The sequence below is a fragment of the Typopeltis vanoorti genome, chromosome 8 (genome assembly GCF_054136105.1).
Source record: "Typopeltis vanoorti isolate ZY-2024b chromosome 8, IOZ_Tvanoo_1.0, whole genome shotgun sequence".
Classification (NCBI taxonomy): domain Eukaryota; kingdom Metazoa; phylum Arthropoda; class Arachnida; order Uropygi; family Thelyphonidae; genus Typopeltis; species Typopeltis vanoorti.
Genome location: NC_143556.1, coordinates 100,269,730 through 100,296,217, shown reverse-complemented (window position 1 = coordinate 100,296,217; position 26,488 = coordinate 100,269,730). Strand labels below are relative to the sequence as shown.

The 26,488-nt window shown below is 34.9% G+C and overlaps 1 protein-coding gene across 1 annotated transcript in view; it reads left to right on the top strand.

The window, feature by feature from the left end:
• LOC150104227 (delta(24)-sterol reductase-like) overlaps positions 1-26,233 on the top strand; it is a 36,666-nt gene extending 10,433 nt beyond the window's left edge. The window contains exons 4-8 of the mRNA XM_090396852.1: positions 1,281-1,547; positions 7,945-8,085; positions 11,075-11,278; positions 19,730-19,908; positions 25,310-26,233. Coding sequence (XP_090252978.1) covers positions 1,281-1,547; positions 7,945-8,085; positions 11,075-11,278; positions 19,730-19,908; positions 25,310-25,466 — 948 coding nt within the window. The 3' untranslated portion in view covers positions 25,467-26,233. The remainder of the gene's footprint in view (positions 1-1,280; positions 1,548-7,944; positions 8,086-11,074; positions 11,279-19,729; positions 19,909-25,309) is intronic.
• The last annotated feature ends 255 nt before the right edge of the window (positions 26,234-26,488 follow it).

Sequence of the window (26,488 nt, the reverse complement as noted above, 5' to 3'; positions counted from 1 at the left end):
CGACTAGTTGCGGCTTGTAACAGCCTTCATCAGGTGACATTATATATATACACATTATAAAAGAAAGAAAAAAGAAAAAACACTAAAACACTGAAGCTTAAATAAACTATGAACATCATAGAGAGTCTCCATACATAATTGACATTAAATCGTTGTGGTTGTATTTAAAGCTGTTCTTTCGTTAGTTGTATTGTTGGGAAAGTGCGTGCTAGTAGCATCTCGTGAACGCCAGTACATGTTACAGCTGTATGACAATCTGGGAGGTCGTAGCTCAAGTTATTATTTAGATGAACAAGATTGAAGATGATTTCTCTAGATCACTTCCAAAGATCCGTTTCTTAATAAGATCAACTCAAATACCCTGGTGTATATAAAATATTGTGTGATTGTGATATTCCTTATTTTGGGCAGACAGACAAATCTGTCGAACTGCGTATGGAAGAACACATGAGGGACATTACTTACAAGAGACAGCGAGCCAGTGCATTATCTAGTCATATCCTTTTCTCGGCTAATCCTAATGATGAAAACCAAAGTCACAAAGTTTGCTGGGAAAAATCTACTAACATCTTCCGTTGCAATGATGAACTAGAGAGAAAAATCGTGGAATCTAGAGAAAGCATCTTCAATGCTGTTCATCTAAATAATAACTTGAGCTACAACCTCCCAGATTGTCATACAGCTGTAATCATGTACTGGCGTTCACGAGATGCTACGAACACGCACTTTCCCAACAATACACTAACGAAAGAGCAGCTTTAAATACAACCACAACGATTTAATGTCAGTTATGTATAGAGACTCTCTATGATATTCATAGTTTATTTAAGCTTCAGTGTTTTAGTGTTTTTTCTTTCTTTTATAATGTCACCTGATGAAGGCTGTTACAAGCCGAAACTAGTGGTGTTTTTATATTAAAACCTTTTTACTTAAATCTCGGTTCTAGTCATTCAATTCTTTATAAAAATATGTATGTTAACCAAGTTAATGATCATTCTTTCATATATATATATATATATATATATATATATATATATATATATATATAGATATAGATATATATATATAATTTCTCATAAATTAAAAAGAAAAAATATTAAAATAATTCACTGCTGAAGTGTGATTCACTTCAAGGAGAAGCAGTATTCATTACTTGAAGAGATCAGGAATTTGCACTGTACACAAAAATTTACTGTACTACCGAATGTTTCAATAATGTAATGAAATATGTCCTACCGATTTCAAAATTTTTATTTATTTGTTTATTTTATGAACCGCAGGAAGAAAATCCTGATTTGTATTACGCCATTCCTTGGTCTCACGGAACTCTGGGATTATTGTGCAGTGTTGTTTTGGAAATTCGTCCTGCCAAGGAATATGTAAAGCTAAAATACATACCTGTCTACTCCCTAGAAGAAATGGTACAATTATTTAGTACTGAAATTACGAAGCCTGATGCAAGTGATTTTGTGGAAGGGATTCTGTTTAGTTCAAATACTGGAGTGGTGATGACTGCTGACTTCACGGACGATACTAAGAAAGAAAAAGTAAGCCTTTTTTTTGTTGTTATTGTTGTCGTTCATAAACGTTTAGTGCTGTATCGTAGTATATTGGTGCCTGGTGTGAGGGCACACTCGCAACGCCCCATTTACGCTACGGTACTGTTAATAAGGATCTTGAATGTACGGTTAACGTATAATTATTCTAGATGTGAATTATTCGTGCCTACTGTGAATAACGAAATACATAGTGGCGGCTCGTGGCTTGAAATCGTGGGGGGGGGGGGGGGGAGGGGGGGTTGCTGCAACTTTCGAAATATACATACATACTGTAAGTACAGTGTATACGTGTTTGGATAAAATATCAAAATTATGGTAAAAATTTTAAAAAAATTAAACACGAAGAAATATTGTTTATTATAGATAAAATTATACAGTTTGGTATAATTCAAAATTACTTAAAAAATAAAATATATTCTTCTTGTTTTGTTTCATGAAAAAATATTGTTTATTATCGATAAAATTATTCTGTACAGTTTAGTATACAGTGGTATCTCGCTAATCCGAACAAATAAAAACCGTGCTCGTTCGGATTAGCGAATTTTCCCCCAAGAGACAACAATAACTAGCGTTTAAGACAAAAATAATCAGATTCTAATGATACATCAATTTTAATTCTGTAAATAAATGAAGTAACTGATAGGAAAAAAGCTACTGTACTGTAATGTTAAAATTAAAAAATAATACACTACACAAATTTATTTTAGTAAAAAATTTAGTTTGTATGTACCTATATTGTTGAGGATTCTGATTTAATAAAATTGCATAGTTCAGTAAATAACTTAATTTGCGTAAAAAATATCACTTTCTTGTACACAACACAAAAAAAAAGTTTCACAAAATAACACACAGAAATGGTTCTTCTCGGAGCTGATTAGCAATAAAATTTTATGGAATGACCCATCATTCTGCTTAGCCCATTCTATACACATATTAAAATTGTCAACTGCCTCTTCATGTTTTACTTTTTTTCCTTCGAGTTCTTTATCGTCATCATCGATTTCTAATTCATTCTGTAGCGTCATATTTATAATTTCAGCATCTAATTTGATTTAAAATTCGGTGATTCATGCCGACAATACAGTATGTACTGTACAGTATGAAAAAGAACGTGAACACACACAATAAATCAAATTAGGCCTACAATATAACCGTACAATCGACAGTATGAAAAAAAATACTGTACTGTAATTATAATAAAATAAATAATAAAGTTAAAATAATAATTATTAAATAAAAATAATAGTGCATAAAAGAATAATACGTAATAAATAAAACTTTTTTTTTAACCGCAGTTCGGATACCACTGTAATTCAAAATTACTTTAAAATAAAAACCATTCCTTTAATTGTAATTAAAGGAATGGATTTACAATTTTTGGACATTACAATTGTATCCTTTAATTGTAATGTCCAAATATTTAAAGAGACGGAGTAAACACGATAAGCACTACGAACACTCTACTACTGGCCCAAACTGCATATTAACAACAGTGGAACTGCGCGACGGACACTGCCGCATTACGCTAATAGCTGACATCTCACTATGACGTCCGTATGCTGGGGCACGTAGCAATATGACACTGTGGTAAACACAATGCTGGTAGCGTCCTTCGCCCTCCTAAGTGCTACAAGATGGATTTTTATTATTTTTATACAAAATAAGAGAATTGTATAGGATTGCTGATGATAAAATTAAATATTACAAGCAAATATCAATAAATTTATAAATATATTTATATATCGAGAAACATTGGGGGTGCTGCAGTTCCGTAGTGCCTATGCACGAGCCGTCCCTGGAAATGCATAACGTGAATTGAAAATTTCGAGATAGTTTGCAACATGAGCATGGAAGCGATTTAAGTAGTTTATGAGTGTGAAACAGACTATCATCTGCCCTGCAGTTATGTACATTATAGCATATATGTCTAATCCTCCAGAACCAGTGCAATGGCTATATGATCACATTAGCAGTAATTAGTTCGCAGAACCGTAATTATGTGCATGGATGGATAAAATAAGACGAGTCAGTGGTGATGGATCAACTACATTGTTTATATTTAAACAATTTAAAAAAATACTCGCAGATTGCTACACATGTTTAGTGATTTTTCTGGACCCCCCCCCCTAAAAAAAATAATCTAGTTTGATGATTTTATGTTATTTAAACATTAATTAAAATATTTAGTTATTTATTGAGTTACAAACAAACGTGTATGAAATGAGCGACTCACGTACCTTATATCAACACAACGCATAAAATACTGCAGAAACCTATGATGCATTTAGTATAACAAAATAGGGAAGAAAGAAGTAACTTAAATTACATTCATTTTTTGACCAGCTGTACATCATAGGGTTGGCGAAAACTTGGGGAGAGAAAGACTGTTCCAATGATTACAGGTAAATTAAAGGAAATATAAAAAGAAGAAGATTGCCCAATTTGCTGAACAAATGTTGGGACAGAAGATTAAACCGTATATTAACTGGATCCAGAGTATGAAATTGTCGATGCCCGTTTCATCACACAGTTTGAATAAGTTAAAATATCGTTTCATTATGCTTATTTTAAGGGAAAGTTCATGTATTTTAACTTCGTGTTTGTTTACTTCTTGCTCCTTGTACAAAACAGCAAGAAATTAGTGATTTTTTTTCTCTCTCAATTTTAGAGCGACCTGGGAATGTTAATATATTACAACATGGTATCATAATTTTAACAGTATTATTATTTGCTAACCTCCATGGAGTCAACAGACTCATCACGAATTATAAAGAATAATAACAGCTTAATGCTTACACAATTCTCACTTAATTAGATAAATGAAACCAACATAGCAAAATTAGCATAATCGAAACCTTACCTTTCAAAAACAGTGAATAAAGCAATAATCTCAAAAATATAAAAAGGAACTTCGAAAAATGGAAGGCAACAAATCACAGTTAATGCGATAAAATCGCGTTGACTACGCATTACGTCCTCTATAATTCGGACAAAAAAATTTCCCTTTTCAGAGACAATCGTATGCTTCAGGCGAAAAGAAAAAAAAAATAAATAAAAGTACTTTTATTTATTATTTTTATTTATTTATTTATTTTATTTATTTATTTTTTTTTTGTATTTTACTCTAGTGAATCTGTGGTAATAAATACAATTCTTTTTTTTTTTTTTTTTTTTTTTTTTTTTAAGTGTCTCTCACCCACAAGATGCTATTTGCAAACTTATAGTACATTTTGTACCGCGGGTAGGTCATGATATTTTTTCCATTTTTATCAATTATATTGAAAAAAATGGCAAACGCAGTAGAGGAAGACCATGCGAACAATTTTGGCAATACATATGTGAAACCATTAGTAGGCTGAACTGCTAAACTCCATCTGACATCTACCAGTTAGCTCAAGATAGAGAGACTTGGAAGACCATAATTTGCAATATTTAATTTTTAATATAAATCTCTTTTCCCTTTTCGCATTGTATGAGATTGTGAATAAACTATGTATGTAACTATATATATATATATATATATATATATATATATATATATATAGTTACATATATATGTATATATATATACATATATATATATATATATATATATATATATATATATATATATATATATATATATATATTGGATTTTTTTTTTTTTTTTTAAATTTTACATAGTCCGGAAACGCTGCTTCAGAGACCAAACATGGAACTTTTTTCAAGCCACTTCAGGGGCTTCCAATTAACTGAGAGATGATCTCACGCTGGGCGATGAAATTCATCTTAATCATAAAGACAATCACAAACCTCCATTCCCAAACTAAACAAACCGATTAAAACATCCAAAACTACAACCCGATTCTAAGTCTGAATCAGTATTGAAAGTCTTATGTATTATGTATTATGGCTATAAATATTTGTTTGCAAAAATCGAGTTATTTTAATATGTTTTATTATGAGATGTTATAACATTAAACCGCTTTCTTTATACAATTGTTTTGTTGAGAGTAAAATGTGTGGCATGCCATAAAAGTGTGTAAGCATTCCTTGTGTTTAGCTTCCAAATATGCTTTTGTAATTTAGACCATATTTTATCAATTATTATAATAAAATTATTTAGTAATTATTTATTTATTCCAGTTCACATAATGTCAATTCTCTAACCACGTTTTTTTTAATTATTTTATTATTATTTTTTAATGGTGCCCATTAAAAGAGTTCTATTTTAACTTTTGTTGGAAATAGTAGGGCAGCTACTTTCTACCGTCCCTCACCATCTCTTGGAGCTAAATGCAGTGCTGTTTCAAATATGGAAGTAGCTGTTGCTATTCTTGTGTCCAAATCCTGATTAGTATTATTATATGAATATCGTGTGAGTGGAGCCTCCGCAGCTCAGTCGGTATAGAAGAAGCCCTTTGGTCGGAAAAACGTGCGTTCGATTCCAGTCAGTGACATGAGGAACCTTTATCTGGTCTCTTTCGACTAAAGGTGACTTAATCGGTCTCATACGATAGTGGAGGGTTTTGCGAAAGTAACCCCAGTAACTCGGGTTTTTCATCCCTCAAAACAGGCATACCAGTCTCGCAGCAAAATCGCACTTCACTCTCGTGAAGTGCGATTTTGCTGCATCCACTTATAATGTGGGCTACCGTTTCTTCCTTTTCTTTGCACAATCTGCATTTACTGTCTTCTTGAATTTTTTGTATTTTTGCCTTCATAACGTTGGTTTTAATGGCCCGTTCTTGTGCTGCAAATATTACCGATTCTGTTTCTTTCTTTAGTGCTCCATTTCTCAACCATTACCAGGTCAAGTTGCTGTCAGCGCTGTCCTCTATGCTATGAAGGTATTTTCCATGCAATGCCTTATTTTTCCATCTTTCGGTTCTCACTTTTACTTGGTTGGTTTTGTATTCCAATTTTTTCTCCATGGGTTTGAATAAACCCTCTTTCCTTACCTCAATTAGAAATTTTTCCGTTGTTTGCTGCAGATAATCATTTAAATTTCGTTTTTCTTCTTCAATAACTTGCTTCACTGGTAATAATCCTCTACCTCCTTTTTTGCGTGATAGATAGAGCCTATCAATGTCACTGCGAGGATTGAGGGCATGGTGCATTGTCATTAATTTTCGAGTTTTTCGATCTAAATCTTCCATCTCTAGCTGGGTCCATTTAACAATGCCTGCTGAATATCTCAGAACAGGTATGGCCCAGGTATTAATTGCTTTTATCAAATTTCCAGCATTAAGCATTGATTTAAGGAGTTTTCTTAATCGTCTTATGTATTCTGCTCTAGTTCTTTCTTTGATCTTATTCTGCAGAATTTGTGATGCTTTTAAAATTCCCAAATATTTGTAGCTGTCTTCGAATTTTATTGCTTTGATTATTTCACCATTGAGCAGCTCGATTTCGTTCATATCTTCAAACTTTCCTCTTGTTATTCCAGCAATTGCACATTTGTCTAAGCCAAAATCCATTGATATGTGCACAGTGTTTAGCAACGATCCGAGTTCATTCTCTGATTTTGCATACAACTTCAGATCGTCCATGTATAAAAGGTAAGATATCTTTGCAATCTTTTGCGCAGTTTGATAACCATGAGCAGTTTTATTTAAAATTCTAGTTAAGGGGATCAATGACAATATAAACAATAGAGGAGATAATGAGTCTCCTTGAAAGATGCCCCTTTTTATGTTTACCTCTCCAATTTCTTCTCTATTTATAACTAACGTTTTTTTTTCAGTTTTTCATGCTGGATTGCAAAATTTTGCACGTTTTCGCTAATACCAAATAGTTCTGTGCATTTTAAAACCCAACTATGAGGCACCGAATCAAACGCTTTTTTATAATCTATCCAAGCCATATGAAGGTTGGTTTTTCTACGTTTGCAATTTTTAAGAATCATTTTATCAATCAACAATTGGTCTTTTGTGCCTCTTGAATTTTTGCTGTTACCTTTTTGTTCAACTGGGAGAAGAGAATTTGCTTTAAGATAGCTGTATATTTTATCAGCTATGAGTAGCTTAAAAGTTGTTGGCAGGCAGGTTATTGGTCGGAAGTTTTCTGGGTTTGGACCTTTTTCTTTATCCTTTATGATCAAAAACGTTTTCCCTGCTGTGAGCTACAAGGGAAAACCATATATATATATAAGGAAGAAATTTTGATAATTACCCAAACTGACTGTGAATTAAAATATTCTTACTATTTTGATTGATTGTGTGGTCTTGTTTAGTCAGCTTATACCAGATACCTATACAAATTGAAGCTTTATAATTATTAATTACTTATTAGCATAGAGGATTGGAGTATAATTATTTTAGTAATTGCTAAACATTTACTTATATAAGTATTTATGTATATTTTTTTGAAATTCATAACTATCACTGATAACTCATATTTTCAGATTAATAAAATTAACCAATTCTATAAGCCTTGGTTTTACAAACATGTTGAGAGCCATTTGAAAAAGGGCACCAGAACTGAATATATTCCTCTTAGAGAATACTATCATCGACATTCGCGCAGCATATTCTGGGAACTGCAGGTATGTTTATACATGTATTCTTGTATTTTTATATTCTTTATTACAACATTCATTAGGTACAGTTTTCCAGACACAAGTCTTCACTTATCAGTATTCTTATTTAGTGCTTAATATTTAGTCACTAATAAATTTATTAGTGACTAAATATTAAGCACTCACAGTAGTAATGTACGTATGCTACTAGTACTACCGCTAGTAGTAGTTGTCATTATTTGTGTATGCTACTTGGTATTAGTAAGTAATGGTAATTAAAAAATCCTGCTGTTGAACTCCAGCTCTTAATATATGGAATAATATCATTTTTATTAGCTGATAGTGCAAAATACATCTGCACTGACGTCGTCCTACATGTTCTACATGAACTCCTACATGTTTTGTAGACAAATATTTGCCTACAAAAAAGAGCCACCGACTGGCCCCTTTTTTATCATTGTGTTTCTATTTCGGACAGTTCACGCAGTTTTTACCTATAATTCTTACCTTGATGAGTTCATTCAACTTATCCAGCTGTGCTTGCTGTAGATGTCCACCTTTTCTTTTCAGGTTTAAAAAAGAAGAGAAAAAAAAGATAAAAGCTGTTCTCAAAATACTGAGATGGTTGCATTATTAACCTGCAAGTGGCCATCCCTTCAGGGAGTATCACTGGGCTTAATCCATGTCATCAAATTAGCCTTTGATGAATGTTATTTAAATTTGGAATGCATTAATGGAGATAAATTTGTGGTGCAGCATCCGAATGTTGAATTTTACTTGAGACAGTCGACCCCTAATACCTTCTTCAAGAAGCAGATTGTCTTTCTTCATAAAAGTGGGAGTTTGAATTTGGGCTTGGTTGGAATTATACTCTAGATGAGCAAGGTCATAAGACAGTAAGTTATGTCTATTAGTGTGTGTGTGTGTGTGTGTGTGTGTGTGTGTGTGTGTGTGTGTGTGTGTGTGTGTGTGTGTGTGTGTGTGTGTGTGTGTGTGTTATCTAGTCGGTTTGTCTGTTATACTGGAGTAAAAACCGTAGTTCCTGGGATGAAACCTCCGCTACATCTGATGAGATTGGTTTTGGATTGGTTATTTACAACCTTTCCGGCAGTGATTTCTCATATCAAATCTCCTGTGACGCAGTAAATGTATTTCTGTGTTGCAGTCTAACAGTTGTTGTGTAGTAATCCAGAGAGAGAGAGACTATGGAGTTTGGAGCATGAAAATCTCTTCGAGAATGTAGAAGAACTTCGGGTAATACGGAATAACATTTTACGCACAAAAAGTATTACCGAAATTTCTCTCATCTCTTGCTGAAATATTGTTTCCTCCCCCTTTTCTTGATAACACATACATGAGCTAAAACATTATGATTACCTACCTTTGTAGCGCACTGAGCTGAGATAAATGTTTTCACTTGTCCATTAGCCTCTCTAGACAAACGAAGGTGTCCTGAGGTATTCTGAACCAAACCAAACCAGTCCAGATAGACCCGTGAGACTAAACGTCCCGCAGGTCAGTGACCGAGCGAATACTGACGTCGATAGGTGGATGTTGCGTTACACATGATTCCACAAATGTTCGATGGGATTCAAATCCGGAGAATTAGATGAGCATTGGAGCACACGGAATGCTTGGATATGCTATTCGAACCATCTTGTACAATGCAAGCCGTGTGACACTGGGTAATGTTTTATTGGAATTCTCCACATCCATCGGGTCACATGTCAGAATACCTTGTCCGATGCAATCCTCAACTAAGAAATAGCGATCAAGGTGCGTTTATTGGGGGTGTGAGGATTCAGTGATGTCCATTAGAACAATCTCCATACCTGGTTACTGCGACCAACGGTCTGTTTCCGTCAACTGTGCATTCTGATTGACCAGAAACAGGCTGGATGTCATAATGTTTTGGCTGGTGAGTGTGTATTAGTAGATAATCCGAAAAAAAAACGTTTACTTAAAACTCACACACGCACTGTAGATCTTTCTCCGTGAGAAAATTTAGTGCACACCGATGAATAGTGTTATGCCTATGGTAATTCCATACACGAGAGATTGTTCAACCTCTACTTTTCTTTCATTTGATTTATCCCTCCTCCTACAAACAAGGAAAAAGAATAAGCGACAAAGACATGTTTTCATCTCGCTTTCCGAAGTCAACAACCTCGATCACATTTACTTCAATTTGTCAAGTTTAATATTACCAAGGAGATCTTATTCTGTTATTTTAGAGCAGGCTACTTGTTCTCTGGCGAATGGCCTGCTATTCAGAAATTTCCCATTTAGTTGTTGTGTACAGCTTCTTCATTTCTATTCTTCCTGCTGTGGTTGTTCAAGTACCGATCAGGTACATTAGGAAGACATGTGCATCATCACAACTGTACTGTACGGTTGGCTGGAAGAAATCCAGTACTGGTGATCTCTTGGTAAAAAGATTGTGCTTATGAACATCACTGAATTCTTTATCATTGAACACCCGTGACCGCTAATTCTTAGTTGAGGATTGTATCGGAACAAGTATTGTCCTACATACTGACATGTCCTACATACTGACTTAGTGGAATAATTCAGATCCAATCTCGATGGACTGGATCTGGATTATTCCACTAAGACAACATCGCCTGTCAGAGATTCGCATTGTGCAAGCATGATTCCCATAGCATATCCAAGCATTCAGTGTGGTTTCCTGGCCCCCCTTGGTTCTCCTGATTTGAATTCCATTGAAGATTTGTGGGATCATTTGGAAAACTCAGAATCCGTCGGTCGCTAACTACCGAAATGTTATTCTTATTCTGTCTAGTTGTTCCAGAATATTTGAGGACACCTTCCATGGTCTAGTGGAGTCAATGCCAAGACGGGCGCACGTGGCTATTTCAGCCGAAGGAGGACCAACACGCTACTATGTAGGTGGCCATAATGTTTTGTCTAATGAATATATAATTCATATATATATATATATATATATATATATATATATTATTTATTTATTTTTCATTATTTTCTTTATTTTCAGTATATGATACCTTTTGGGAATAATCCCGTGATACGGTGGCTCTTGGGATGGGCAATGTATCCCAAGATTTTCTTACTCAAACTCCTGATAAAAGGTTCAGAAACAATCAAAAAACATCTGGAAAAACGGCACATGTTTCAAGATTTATTAATTCCACTTCGAGCCCTGAAAGACACTCTCCTATCACTTGACGAGCATGTAAAGGTAAGATTTCATTGATGTACTATAATATTTGGTACTTTGCCGGTGTTACTATTAATGACAGTGATCTTAGCAAGTGTATGTTTCTTGTGTATTCTAAGGGTAGCATATTTGTCTTCGAGAGTTTAAAACAGACTTCCTGAAGGAAAATAACTTACTCTCTAGCGTCATAGGCATGGAAGAGTTACCTTAAAGCTAAACGGATATCCCAAATTATATCATATTTTAAAGTTACATATAGCAGCCCCTTTATGACACGGTGCATTTTATTACTGAAAGAGAAAATGGTCTCTTTCAGTAATAAAATGTAAAGACCAAACCAGGACTTTACCATCATACCGCCACCTCTGAATTTTATAGTTGGGGTTACGCACTCCGGTAAGAGACGTTCTGGGCATCCGCCACACCATACCCATCCATCTGCTCGGTATAGGATGTTGCGTGATTCATTGCTTCATAACACAGCTTTCACGACATAACACGACCCATTATACATGCTTTATGCTTCATTGAAGACGATGCTGCGTGTTGGTTCGGATAATATGGGCCTTGAATATTGTGGTCCTACCATGGAAACCCATGTTGTGAGCCTCGGTTCTGAATGTGTTGGTGCAGATTCGTGTTCCAGTCGATGCTTGGAACTCTGCATTCAGCGTGTCTGCCGACGAATGGTGGCTTATATATATTATTCTTCGTAAGCACCTTACGGTCACGTTCGGTGAGTGTGGTGAGTCGTCCATTGGGGCAGCACTTGTTGTTAACTCCCTTACCTCCATCTCAGTATAGTATCACTGATTGTTGACTTGAGATGGACCAATTTATCAACAATTTGCTGAACACGTAGGCTGCAACATGCATCCTATCACAATGGATCTTTCAAATTCCGTCAGTTCCCTTCTTGCAGTCATTTCTCCGAACACAACTGCACTGGCTTAGGAGCATCATATTCCTGCAGTTTATACCGGCTACAAACACGTGACACTTTACATGACATGATGCACCTTGCCATTTTGACTTCTTTCCAAACTGTGTGTGTGTGTGTGTGTGTGTGTGTGTGTGTGTGTGTGTGTGTGTGTGTGTGTGTGTGTGTGTGTGTGTGTGTGTGTGTGTGTGTGTGTCTCAATTCAGAAGACAATAAACCAAAATAAAAAAAATAATAATTTTTTAATAAAAAAAAACACAACGTTTCATCCTAATTACATAGGACTTCTTCAGGTGTAAAAACGAAAACTAGTAGACAAAGAAACAGTGAAAGATTAACAAGTATACAATTAACAGTTATATATTTCTAGTTATGCGTTGTATTGTTGAGTACGATCTGCATGTTTACACGTTAACCTTTACGTGTTAGACTAGATATGGTTAGGATATCTTCTGACAAGTTCATATTAGGATTTATATTTACCTAAATATTTTAAGGGACTTTGTCTAGGTTTCATGCACAGGAGTTGTGATCTCATCCTGATAAAGGGAGAGAGTACTGTTTTGTTTTAATGTTCTCAAAGGATTTTTGCAAGTTTTATAGAAACAGATTTAATGTATGTCAATAATGAAACATTTGATTTCCTTGTCATTTTTACCTTGAATCGCGTGTTCTTAACCAGTCTCGATAAAATGTGTTCATTGTAGCCATTTTGTGCAATGGCGTTTTTGTAGAAATTAGAGTTCGTTATCTAGCTCACACTTATCAGTAATGAGATGTGGAGAGATGAGGGACTCTTGCTCCTGGTGTTGAAATAATATTCAATTTTTTAGGGCAGTAATGATGAGATGAGACATGTAAGTATCCAGAAACCATTACCATTAGTTTCTAACTGCGTAAGATGTTAGTGTAACGATAGCTGTCGGCTGCGCCATTGTAAAGTGATGTCTAATGCTTTATTGTAGACGGTGGGGTGGGGGGGGGTTACTCTTTATTCCAATTAGTAGTGCGCTTTTGCTTTCGTAACCATGCTTACTTATTCTATTGCGTAATTTGTTCATCCACCTTTCATATTTACCAGTCGTATGCCTATGAGCACTGGAAAAATTTATTTGTTAAGACTGTGCCACCAATATTTCTATATCAGCATAAGATTCAGTAAAACGTCCGGTAGATTACTAACATAAATTCCTTCAATAAAGTTTACATAAACAGTCGTGGTTATTAAGTACTTAAACTACACTTTTAATGCCTTAGTTGTTTCCCGCTCACAGATCTGAATTTATTAATTTATTTAGGAACAGTGCATTGTAATATAAAAGATCAGGCGGCACTCTATTGACATATAATTAAAACACATTTATTTACATTAATAACAAAGTACTTTAATTAAACAATAGGAAGATTACTTTCTCTATAGTTTCTTTTAGCATAAAGAAACAAACTTTCCCTTTTCAATACTAAATGACTATACAATATAATTACTCAATTACTTCTCTGCTTATTAAATCAAATTACTGAAACTAATTTACTCACAAAGAGGTTAGCTAGTTATGCCAAGTTATCTCACAAATTATATTCCAATTAATAACAATTCAGAGGACTCTCTTATAGATACTTCTTATTACTATTTCTTGTCAGTCCATCTATAACGTATCTCCTAGATTATAAAAGGAATGTACAATAAAAGATGGAACAAACTTACAGAGGCTCTGTGTCGCTTACTCATCCAAAAGTCCTCCACTAAAGTCCCTTTCATCTTGGGCCTTAGGTTTCCATCTGGAGAGTCTTGCTTCAAGGGGCGTTTCATAAGGATATCGGTGGGCTTTGGACTGCAGTTTTCCGGTACTCAAAAAGCTCAAGCAAGAGGTTTCAGCATACAGTGTGTGTGTGTCTGTGTGTACGGGCTTGAAGATCGCTCTGCGGCTTTTGGCTTCGGTTGACCTCCCGCGGCAAAAGGACATCCGACCGACACTGCCTCGATCCTACTTCTGCCGACTGCCGATGTCTGCCCACTCTGACAACTGCGCCTCACGATGTTCGGCTCAGTCCCTTTTTATTTCACGTTCTCCAGGACCTTCACCAAGGGTTGTAACCCCCCGAAGAATTCGGAACGACTCCTTGACTGTCAAGATCGACCTGTTCTTTCTTCTCCTCCGTGCACGCCTTTAATCTTATCTTGTTGGGCAGCAGAAACTTGTTCTGTACGTTGCCGATCTCTTAGACACTGACTTTGAAGGTTTATACGCAGAGCCTTCGCAAACAACTTTCTCATACACTTAAATCGTAAACAACTTTTTTGTGCCCTCATACATAGCTATTATACAAAGTTCTGGTGGCAAAGCATTGCCTCTATTTTTGACATGCTAGAAATTTGTTAAGGCAGTAAATACAGTCAATTCCCACAGGGATATTTACATCAATATTTAGCATAAATTATATAGAGACAAACAAGGTTATTTTTATACATTCGATGTAAAGGGCTCTGGTACTTCCAAGCTATATCAAGTTTTACATTAGGATGATCATGGAAATTCAAATTGTGTGTGTGTGTGTGTGTGTGTGTGTGTGTGTGTGTGTGTGTGTGTGTGTGTGTGTGTGTGTGTGTGTGTGTGTGTGTGTGTGTGTGTGTGTGTGTGTGTGTGCGTGTGTGTGTGTGTACGCTAGTCAACACTCTGCGCTATCCAGCTCTAAACATACCGAATTCACATCTCATCATCCTCCTTCATTCTATCCACATCTGTTCTTTGAGGACACACACACACGCGCGCGCGCGCGCAGATGGAATGAAGGAAGATGATGAGATGTGAATTCGGTATGTTTAGAGCTTGATAGCGTAGAGTGTTGACTAGTGGCTGACCGAGTTCTTAGAAAAAAGTGGAGGAATGGTAGTGTTCAGTTCAGCGGAGTAATATCCATGAAAGCATACTATATCTACAGAAAAGGCATAATGCCTAAGCTGAGCGCCAATGGGAAAGTGACTGAAGGGAGTCCGTGAGAGGAATCACTTATTAAGCAATCACCCTCTTTTGCATATTATCAATAATTCTTAGGGAGTTTTGGCTGCATTACCCCAAACGAGAGAACAAGGATATCACTGTGCTTACCTGGGCCCGAACCTATGGCCTTCTGGTTTTTTTCAGGCGGACGTGATAACCACTACACTACAGGCACAAGAATAACTACCAACAATCATGCCGCAGCCTATGATACTATGCAAAGAAGCAGTCGTTTTTCTGAAACAGACCCTCACCAAATGAATTTTTACAGTAGATAGTAGGAAAGAGATCTGACGAGAAAACAAACATTATAAGTGATCACTGGGTCCTTTGTGACACGTATGGAGCTGGTGTTGCTATTTGTTTATTTATTATACATAGTTTATTCATTATTTTTATAATATTTACTGTTTCTCATATTCATGATGCGTACTAAAAGGATATTGTTGTATTGTATGAATTTCATGTGCGTGTGTGTGTGTGTGTGTGTGTGTGTGTGTGTGTGTGTGTGTGTGTGTGTGTTTAGTCCTTATCAACCTATTGGTTAATAGGGTAGCAGTCTGCTACTTAACCAGAGAAGTGATGATGTAAGTATGAGATACTGTAAGATCATACTGTAAGCATGATATTTTATTACTGCAAGTAGACATGTGTGTCCACGGAGCCGGTTTGCCTGTTTTGAGGGATGAAAACCCCTAGTTTCTGCGAGAAAAATCCTTCCCCATCCGTATGAGACAAACTAACTCACCTTTAGTCGAAAAGACCTGAATTTCAAGTAAATAAATAAATAAAATATTTTTCTTAATTTCCTTTTGATAAATAAATAAATGATTGATTTTCAGCATTACAAAAATGAATTACTTTGTGAATTATATTTTTTAATATTAACTGACTTAAAACCCGAGAATTATAACAAAATGAGATTTATTTGAAAACGCAACATGTTTAGTCGAGATTGACTTCATCAGGCGTTAAGAACATAGAAAGATATTAAAAGACACTGAAAATAACATTGAGACACTCTAAAGCTATACAATTATAAAGTTATAATATTCGACTGTGAATTACAGTTATTATGAACTTGAGCTATAGTCCGTGTTAAAGTTCTATTGTTGTACACTTGTGCGTGAGTGGAACCACGCGATCTCCAATTCGAAGAATTCTTTTGAATTCGAAGGTAAACTATATAAACAGGTCAAAGGATTAGCTATGGGAAGTCCCCTCTCTCCTGTATTAGCCAACATTTTTTTCGAGGATTTTGAACAAAAGGCAATCTCCTCTTTTAGTTTAAAACCAAGAATTTGGCTTAGATATGTGGACGATATTTTCCTCATATGGGAGCATGGTATTGAGAATCTTCACAGGTTTCTCAACCACTTAAACAACCTCCATCAGGATATAAAATTGACCATGGAGACTGAAGAAAATAGTTCCATCTGTTTCCTAGATGTTAAACTCACCAAGACACCTGAATCAATAAAAGTCTCTATATATTTAGAAAGCCAACACACACGGACAGATATTTGCATGCGTCCTCACATCACCATCCAGCGCAAAAGTTGGGTATTATATCAACTCTTGCGAATCGTGCAAGATCTGTACTGTCAGATGAAGAAGAACTAAAAAAAGAACTACAACATCTTAAATGGACCTTTAAAAACAATGGCTACTCTTTAAAAAGTATTAACCAATTATCCCATCGTCAACGTAGCAACGTAGAGACACAGGACGACTCCAAAGGTCACATCGTCTTGCCATATATCAGCACACTATCCAAAAAGCTGAGTAGAATCCTAAAGAAGTTTAACATACAAACGTGCTTTTCGACTCTGCCAAAAATAAGATCACGTTTCAACAACTATACACAGTCTCACACCCTTCTACAATTCCCAGGTGTACAAGGTCACATGTGAGTGCGGAAAGCCTTACTATGGGCAAACTGAGAAATCTATCCTACTGCGACTCGAGAAGCACCAGAGAGACATTGCTTATAAGAGAACCAGAGCAACTGCTCTGTCGGGCCGTGTCCTGTTTTCAATAAACACGAACAACGAAAGCTGCCAACATGAGATAAATTGGACATCGACTTCAAACCTACACATTTGCCATGATGAGGTGGAACGCCGCATTGTGGAGTCAAAAGAAATCACCTTAGACCCGCTTCATATGAACAATAATCTCAGCTGTAATTTGCCTGACTCTTTCAGCTCTACTATCAGATACTGGAGATCGCGTGGTTCCACTCATGCAGCTATAGTCAGTGTTAAAGTTCTATTATTGTACACACAAGTATACAACAATAGAACTTTAACACGGACTATAGCTCAAGTTCATAATAACTGTAATTCACAGTCGAATATTATAACTTTATAATTGTATAGCTTTAGAGTGTCTCAATGTTATTTTCAGTGTCTTTTAATATCTTTCTATGTTCTTAACGCCTGATGAAGTCAATCTCGACTAAACATGTTGCGTTTTCAAATAAATCTCATTTTGTTATAATTCTTGGGTTTTAAGTCAGCTAATATTAAAAATGAACATGTCCCAACCCCGAGTTAATAGTAGTAGTCATATATATATATATATATATATATATATATATATATATATATATATATATATATATATAAACGGAATTCAAATCCAGATGTTTACAACCGAAGGGCTTCATCGAAAGAAACCGAATGAACTATAAAGACTCCTACATACAGTATAATTTGAAACTGTTCAGCATTGAATTTTCGATTGTCTATATTTCCATGATTTTTGAGCGATCTAATAAATATATATAACAAATGTCATGTATTCCAGTGCTTTGGGAAAGAAAGAAAAAGAAAAGAAAAGGGGAAAAAAGCGAAAGAAAAGAAGAAGAAAAAAAAAGAAAAGGAAAAAAAACAATGAATGTTTTAAAAATTAGAACATGATTTTAGAAATTTCGACTCATTTTTGATTTATTTATTGTAAAAATATAATTTTTTTACCTGATTGAAATGGAAGTTATTCGACAAATTTTAATCAAGATTCTAAATAAGTTCATTAAATGCCATCCAGCCAGAATTATTCTATCCAATCCTCTCCTAACTTTTCGGGGACCTGGACAAGAGTATAAATGGAGACTCACTTTCTATATGTCTAAATATTTAAAAGGTATAAATCAAACTAACAAACTGTTAAATGAAATAAGTTGTTCTGTCCTCCTATACTTTTATAATGACAAAAACTGAAAAATATGTGCAAAGCTATGGTTTCTTTAAATCGACAAAATATATCAATGATGTCTGGATGGTCTGTTACTGATAGCGATGTTTGGATTTTTTGGATTAAATTCAACTGTAATTTAGTTTTTGACCATAGTTTATGCAGATATGAATAACTTATCGAGCTAGATAGTAATTAAAAAGTGATATAAAAATGGGATATTTATAATTGCTATTATAGATAGGTACATCTAAAGTCGTTTTCTTTTTTATTTTATTTTATTTATTTATTTTTGTAGTGACTGATGCGATCATATAAATGCGAAGTGTACTAAAAATTTCTGTATCAAGCATAAATAAAACACTGCAGTTCTTAGGAATGTGCCACAGAATAGTTGTTTGTCTACAAAACTTAATCTCAAATTTGCAATAATTGTGCATTTCGGAAGATTCAAGATAAGTCAAATCTCTTTGCTTAGAATATATGAGCCGTAACTTTTTGTAATGAAATTTTAATTTCCATTATCCGCTGTGCTGCCCTCACAATTTTAGCAATTAGTCTCCGAAATTTTAGGTTTGTTATAACCACTCATCTTGTGCTTCCTATAATAGATATGAGATTAAAATATTTATTCTTTCGTGGATTATCCAATTTCTGTTATTACTTTAAAATAAATACTAAAGTGACAGACATCCTTTAAGCAAAATTATATAATTACATAGAAATAGTGAATATTAAAGTTCCAAAATTATTTCAAAGCCAAATATATGTAGAAACTTCGGGAGTTTCGAAATTTTGATCAGAGAGCTTATGATAATATCCCTTGAATCGCTGTTGCCTTAGCTTGCACTACTTAAAAGACACGAGTGCTGCCCGGGCTTCAGTATATTCGCCTTTTATTAGTGCATTTTAATAAAGATTTCTCTCTGGCCTGACGGCTGCAGTTTCGAACTAGTTGGTTATCTTCAGAGACCAGGCGGACCTTAAGAGAGCAAGAACTCTCATTTCATACCAAAGCATTCCTGTGTCGAAGAGTTCTATATTATATAATCACTAAGAGTTGTATATTGTATATTTTTTTCCCAAAATGTTTGGTGCTTATGATTATGGAGAGTTTTTCAAACTCACATCAACCTCACAAATGTGAGGATGATGCGACGATTCCCAAATATCCAGGTAGAGGAAGATTTTAATATTCCAAAATATCAAAATCTTTTGTTCTATTTTAAATTACAAAGTAAACATTTGATTTCTTACATTTATATAATTTCACTTATAGATACAGTTTATGTTGATATTTAAAGGGTGTGTTTTTGTTTGTTTTTTTTTCTTCAGATTTATCCACTATGGCTCTGTCCATTCCTTCTTCGAGACAGACCTGGATTTGTTCATCCTTCTCAAAATCGAGATGAAATGCACGTTGATATTGGGATCTATGGAGAATCGTCAATAGAAAATTTTGATGCAGAATTCGCAACTAAAAAATGCGAAAATCACCTCAGAAATATAAATGGGTATGTATGAAACTATGTTTTTGTGATTGGAGTCAGCGAAAGGTTTAAATATTTCTTGCATTTGGTACTGTGAATGCACTAAATATTATGTAATCCGGAATATTTTCTCTAAAGACCAAACATCTTTAGGTGATAGATGCCTTTTATCACGGGAACATGATAAAAAGGATCTGTCACCTAAAGCATTCACAAACATCTATGCCGACGGTGGGATTCGGAACCGTAGCTGGTTGGTTAGAGACCAGAGACACTATCCGCTCTGCCAAACAGCCCAACAATTGTCTTGTTTAAAAATATGATACGATATCCGGGTTTTGATGTAAGATGCTTTAATCAGAGTTTGGAAGCCATTGTTCTTTTCATAATCTGTTTGTTTTTCTTAAGTGTTCTATGGAACTGCAGGTTGGCTGGTCAAAACCAGCCAAGACTATGAGACCATTATATTATTCGCGCGTACGCTCGTGTGCGTTTCTCGGAGGAAAAGCCCTGCCACCCACCTGCGAAACTGTAACTCATCTTTAGATAAAAGTGGTTGAGCATCTCTTTAGTGGAATAGGAAGAACGACAACATATTGCATTCTTCGAAAGGAAAAGAACTGACGACGGTTAGAATCTCGTTATGACGAGAGGAATCAATCCTGTGGGCTTTATCAACTGATGTGCGTTAACCGATCTCATTCGAAAGTAGTTTTTTTTCTTTCTGTTCTGCTTGAAACTCTAATTTTTTAATCACCATACATACAAATTTACCAGAGAATACACGTAATTTACAGATAAAATATACTGTCGATGGGCGGGAGATGACTTATGTATAGATGGTGGATAGCGTTATTGTATGTGGATGGAGGATGTAGTAGTGAAGACGGAGGATTGTGTGGAGTAGTGTCCTTCAGTGATGAGTCTTTTAACTCGTTAGAGGCGTCACGTAATAATATTTTTTTTTCTTTACAAAGATAAAGTTTATTATCCTCATCACATATACAGAATATTTACAAATATACAATTGAAGTGTTACTGTTACATTTACTGTTCACTAATAATAATAACTTTTTTTATAAGATAATGGCAAGGTTCATTATCATAAAGAGTATTTGCGCATATATATATATATATATATATATATATATATATATATATATATATATATATATATATATATATATATATATATATATATATATATATATATATATATATATATATATATATATTTCCATGTCTTATCTAGAAGAAAAGGTGTCTCAATTTCAAAGAAGCCGCAGTGGTTTTCCGTTCTGAAAGAAGCCTAATCAAGGAATGATCCTGCCTGACATATGGAAAATCCTAATAAGATCGCTAAGCTTGCCAGAATTTAATTTCGCTGCAAACTACAGAGCGTACACACACAACAATAACTAATGAAACACACGCTCCATGCGTATGATGTTACTCGTCTTTTTTTAATTTATGTTATATTTTATACGTTTGTTCTATGTAATAGTGACTTTGAGTTGTCTTTACCTTTTGCATGTCCTGAAGAACCCAAACAACCCAGTTGGTGAAACTCATTGGCATAATTTATTATTAAATTAATCTCTCCAAAAAAATCCAGTGTAATCTTATTCTATAATTAATTAAGTTAGGAGCCAAAATATACTCACAATGAACAGTATAACTGTATTAAGTGGAATTTCAGTAATTCTTAGAGGTAACGGGAATTTCTAAATGATAAAGATTGTCTATGATTTGATATTTCCGGTTGGATTTGAAAAGAAGTAGAGCAAACAGAAAGGTTCACGGATTATTAATAATCCATCTTGATAACAGGCTTCTGTGGAAAGTAATGACAATAATATAAGTCTGTTATGTTCACTTGTGATGCGGATGCCAAGCATGCAAACGTATTATGGTTATTGCCAAACAGATAGGCCAATCATGGCATCCTATCACAACGCCTCTTACAAGCACCTGCAGTTCCCTTCTTGCATTATTTCACCCGAACGCAGTTGCACTGACTTGGGAGCATCATATTCCTCCAATTTATACCGGCTATTTATACTGTTGACTTCTTTCCAAGCAGTGTATGAGAAGTTGGTTTGGCAAATATTTTCAATCAACATGTACAATCACTCATTTACCACCATGGTATCCAGGAGGTAATTTTAGGAAATCATTCTTGCAGACGGGATTGAACTGGTTCCATTGCATGTTGTTTATTTTTTAACGGTATATATCAGAACACAGAAAAATAAGTAAATAATTAATTTATTAACGCCACTCGTCTGGAATTAGCAAAATCAAATTCAACCATTAACACACTACGTGAATCACTATATAATATTCTGAATACGGAACTATGGGAGATCCTAGATAACATCACCGACGCAACGGCTAAAAATGAATTCAACATAGTCAAAAACCGACACCAAAATAAGTTTGAAAATCTCCAACAATGCAACACTATACAACGACCGCAATTACAACAAGACTTCGTCGTCATGAATTTATTGTCGCTCACCTTAAGCAAAGAAGCCACTAGTGCTTTAAGTCGAGGGCACAATTTTGCCGTGACCCCCAAACAAGTTCCAAAAGCCGAAATGATAGCGTCCATCGAACGGGGAATATACGTGCTGCCTCCAACAATAGCCAACAACATACGTTTAAATATGGCCAACATCTTAATCAAGTCTAAGCCTCCCAAAAATAATATCCCGCATAAGGAAATCATTGCTGTAAAAGAGCTACAGAATAATAGCCAGCTCATCATAACAAAAGCAGACAAAGGGAATGCAACCGTGGTGATGGACACATCAGAATATGAAAACAAAATGCACACATTGTTACAAGATCAGTCAACATACAAAATTATAGATCGCAATCCCACCAACACACAAAAGAATAAGGCACGTAAATTATTGAAAAAAGTCACATCCTGGCCCAAAGACACAATAAACAAACTCAAATCCTTCCATGTTAGGATTTATGGAGCACCAAAAATTCACAAACAAGGTACACCCTTACGCCCAATTGTGGACAGTATAAATAGTCCCACATACAAACTGGCTAGACATTTAGATAAGCTACTAGCCACTCTCACAAACAATTCTCCCTCCTTTGTCACAAATTCAGCCCACCTAAAAAGCATCTTACAACACCATACCCTAAAAAGCTCAGACTTCATAGTAAGCTTTGATATCACCTCACTAATAGAAACTCTCAATCTACTGAAGTCACACTTCCCCCCTGATATATTTGAACTATTCAAATTTACAATACATGCAGGATATTTCACATGGAAAGGAAAATATACAAACAAATAGATGGGACAGCCATGGCCCCCCCTCCCAGCCAAAGTTTACATAGAACACCTGGAAAAACGAGCAATCAATACAGCCACTCTCAAACCAACACTTTGGCTACGCTATGTTGACGATGTGCTTGCTATTTGGCCACATGGCCCAGAGACATTGGAAATACATAGCACATTTAAATAGCCAACATCCAAAAATCCACTTTACAATGGAACTGGAAGCTAATAACTGTCTGCCCTTCCTAAATACACCTATCACACGTCTTCCAGATGGTTTCTTATCATTTTCAGCTTTTAGAAAACCCACACATACAGGGAGATATTTACACAAACAATCACACCATCACCCTTCTCAACAATATGGCATTTTAAAAACGCTAACCCACAGAGCGAGAGCAATCTGTTCCAATGACAATGCTCTTGCTGCTGAACTGACTACTTACGCCACACCTTCTTGGCCAATGGCGATAATTCCCATAAGATAAACAAAATACTAAACGCTCCTAAGAAACCCCTCCCACTATCCACCACAGTTACCATCCCATACATTAAAGGCACATCCGAAAAGATTTCAAGAATTCTTAATAAACATGAACTACGCACCACATTCAGACCGTGTGGTAAATTAGCAACCCTTATCCGCTCACCCAAGGACAGCATTCCCCCTTTATCACATCCAGGAGTCTACGAAGTACCCTGCTCATGTAATCAAGCCTACTACGGTCAAACAGGAAGAACTGTGAGCATCCGCATCAGCGAACACAAAAGATACATCCGGCATTATCACTATAGCAAGTCAGGCCTAGCAGACCATGCTCCAGATACCCCTGCACACAGGATCAACTGGAAGAACACAGAAGCTCTTACAAGTCGGAGAGATTGTTTTTAGAGACACAGAAGTCCTGAATCACACTCCAAATCTCAACAAATATGGCTGTATAAATTTGCCTAAAATCTGGGAGACAGTCATCTTAAGAAAAAACTAGTACTGGTTTTTTTCTCTGTTTAGGACTCTAGTTTTATGTGATAGTTGCAATTTTTTTTCAGATAGAGGGCGCCAAAATCAGGATTCTAGTCTTTGTGTTGCTGCTACAATTTTGTTTAACTAGTTCGTTGATTACACCATGTTGTTATAGTCTCGCGTATTGTGACAAACTGTGTTTTTGTGCTCTGAAGATGCTGGTTATAACACCAGAGAAATATCAGCAATAAATTAATAAATTAATTATTTACTTCTTTTTCTGTGTTCTAATATATACCGTTAAAAAATAAACAACATATGCGACGAACACATAAGTTTGTCCACACGTTTATGGTTCTATTGCATTTCTCGCTAATATTACGAAATTTGTACATTGAAACGCCCAAATGTACACGACTAACTTTCTATTCTGATCATCACTTATTTAAATACTAACGTCGCATAATTTGCACTTCACTTAAATTTTGCCAATTATTCTTAAACCAGGCTTCATGTTATTCACACTTTTGAAAATAAATCTGCATTAAAAAAAAAAAAAACTACCACTCCTCTCATGTTACGAGCAGCTGGCATATAAACTGAAGTCTCATATACTATCTTTTAAAGTAAATAGCAAATCAAGCTAATTTAAACACACTTTTCCCCCCCTAATCTATTTTACTAATTGAGTGATGTCAGTATTAATAATTTTCCAGCATATTTAAGTACTGGAATACTAAAATAACTACTGAGAAACCAGTGGCGGCCGGTGAAAGTTTAAGTGAGGGTGCTGCCTATACAAAATAAAAATAATATTTTTTTTTTTCTAATCAGTAACCAATTTATTAATAAATAAATCTACACATTTATTTATTTTTGTTGTTCGCAGTTTGTTGTCTCAGACAACAAATTGCGTTTAAAAATGAGCAGTTTATCGTTATAACAAGTCAATACCTATGAGAATGATTCACGAAATTCTCTTCTTCCATCTATCCCTAAAATTGTCAGGTAATATCTATGAGTATATCATTCGGATGAAATTATAGTTTTTTATTTTCTAAGAAATTTTAGAACTGTGCTGAGCAATAAGTCGTAAATTAATACATAATGATGTTGGGTACTATTGCTAATGTAGCTTTTGTTCATTTCAGATTTCAGATGTTGTATGCAGACACATATCAGACAGAGGAAGAATTCCATTCAATGTTTGACCATACCCTTTACAATAAAATGAGGAACAGTTTAGAAGGATGTCTTGAAGCATTTCCCACCGTCTATGAAAAAATCAACCGAAATGTTCGATGGTAAATAACACCAATTACCATAATAATGCATGGCATAGAGTTTTGAAAAGGAGGGATTCACGACTTATTTTTCACGGTATTAACAACACCACAAACACTTTTATCAACAAAGATGTTTTATTAACGCTAATATTTCGCTGATTTTCAACTCAGCATCATCAGAGCACAACACACATGCTGAGTTGATGATGATGCTGAGTTGAAAATCAGCGAAATATTAGCGTTAATAAAACATCTTTGTTGATAAAAGTGTTTGTGGTGTTGTTAATACCGTGAAAAATAAGTCATGAATAACCATCAACGCCTAAGCTTATCTGTTAGAAAAGGAGGGATGTTGGGTGGGGTATGTCCAGAGCAGTTGAGGGTTGTATACAGCCATTTTATTCCGTTATAGCTGATATTAAAGTAGGAGATATCCTCTGCTATATTCTAATAAATATTATATAATAACTAACTACTTGTGAAAAATAAAAATAATAATAAAGAAATAAATAATCACGGCATGCATTTCCAGAAGATCACCTTCTAATTATAATTTTCTAAACAGAATAAAGGCTATGTTTGGAGCCTTTGCTCTAAACAGAGAGCTATAACCAGAGCATAAGTTCATATCTCTGTTTATAATGATAGATTAAGGTAACTAAAGGCAACAATGGAGTGGGGGAGATCCCACGACTATCCAGAAAGCCCTACTCATTATGTAACCTTTTTTACGTTACAAAAAATAAATAAATAAAAAAATCTACAGCAAATTAAACTGGATTACAGAAATGTGTAAACAGAACATTTTATTCTTGTTATATTAATTTGAACATATCGAGAGAAAAAAACCCTCTATTCTTTATATTTAATTTAGCAACATCACATTATATTTGGCAATAGTTATTGATTCTTACCAGAGAAACAACATTTAGTATAAACTATGAACAAATATAATAGAAAAAGTGATAGGAACATTAGTTTATATTAAATGATTTCCAGCTTTTAATTTACCAGTTTTTATGAATAATAAATCTTCAAATTATC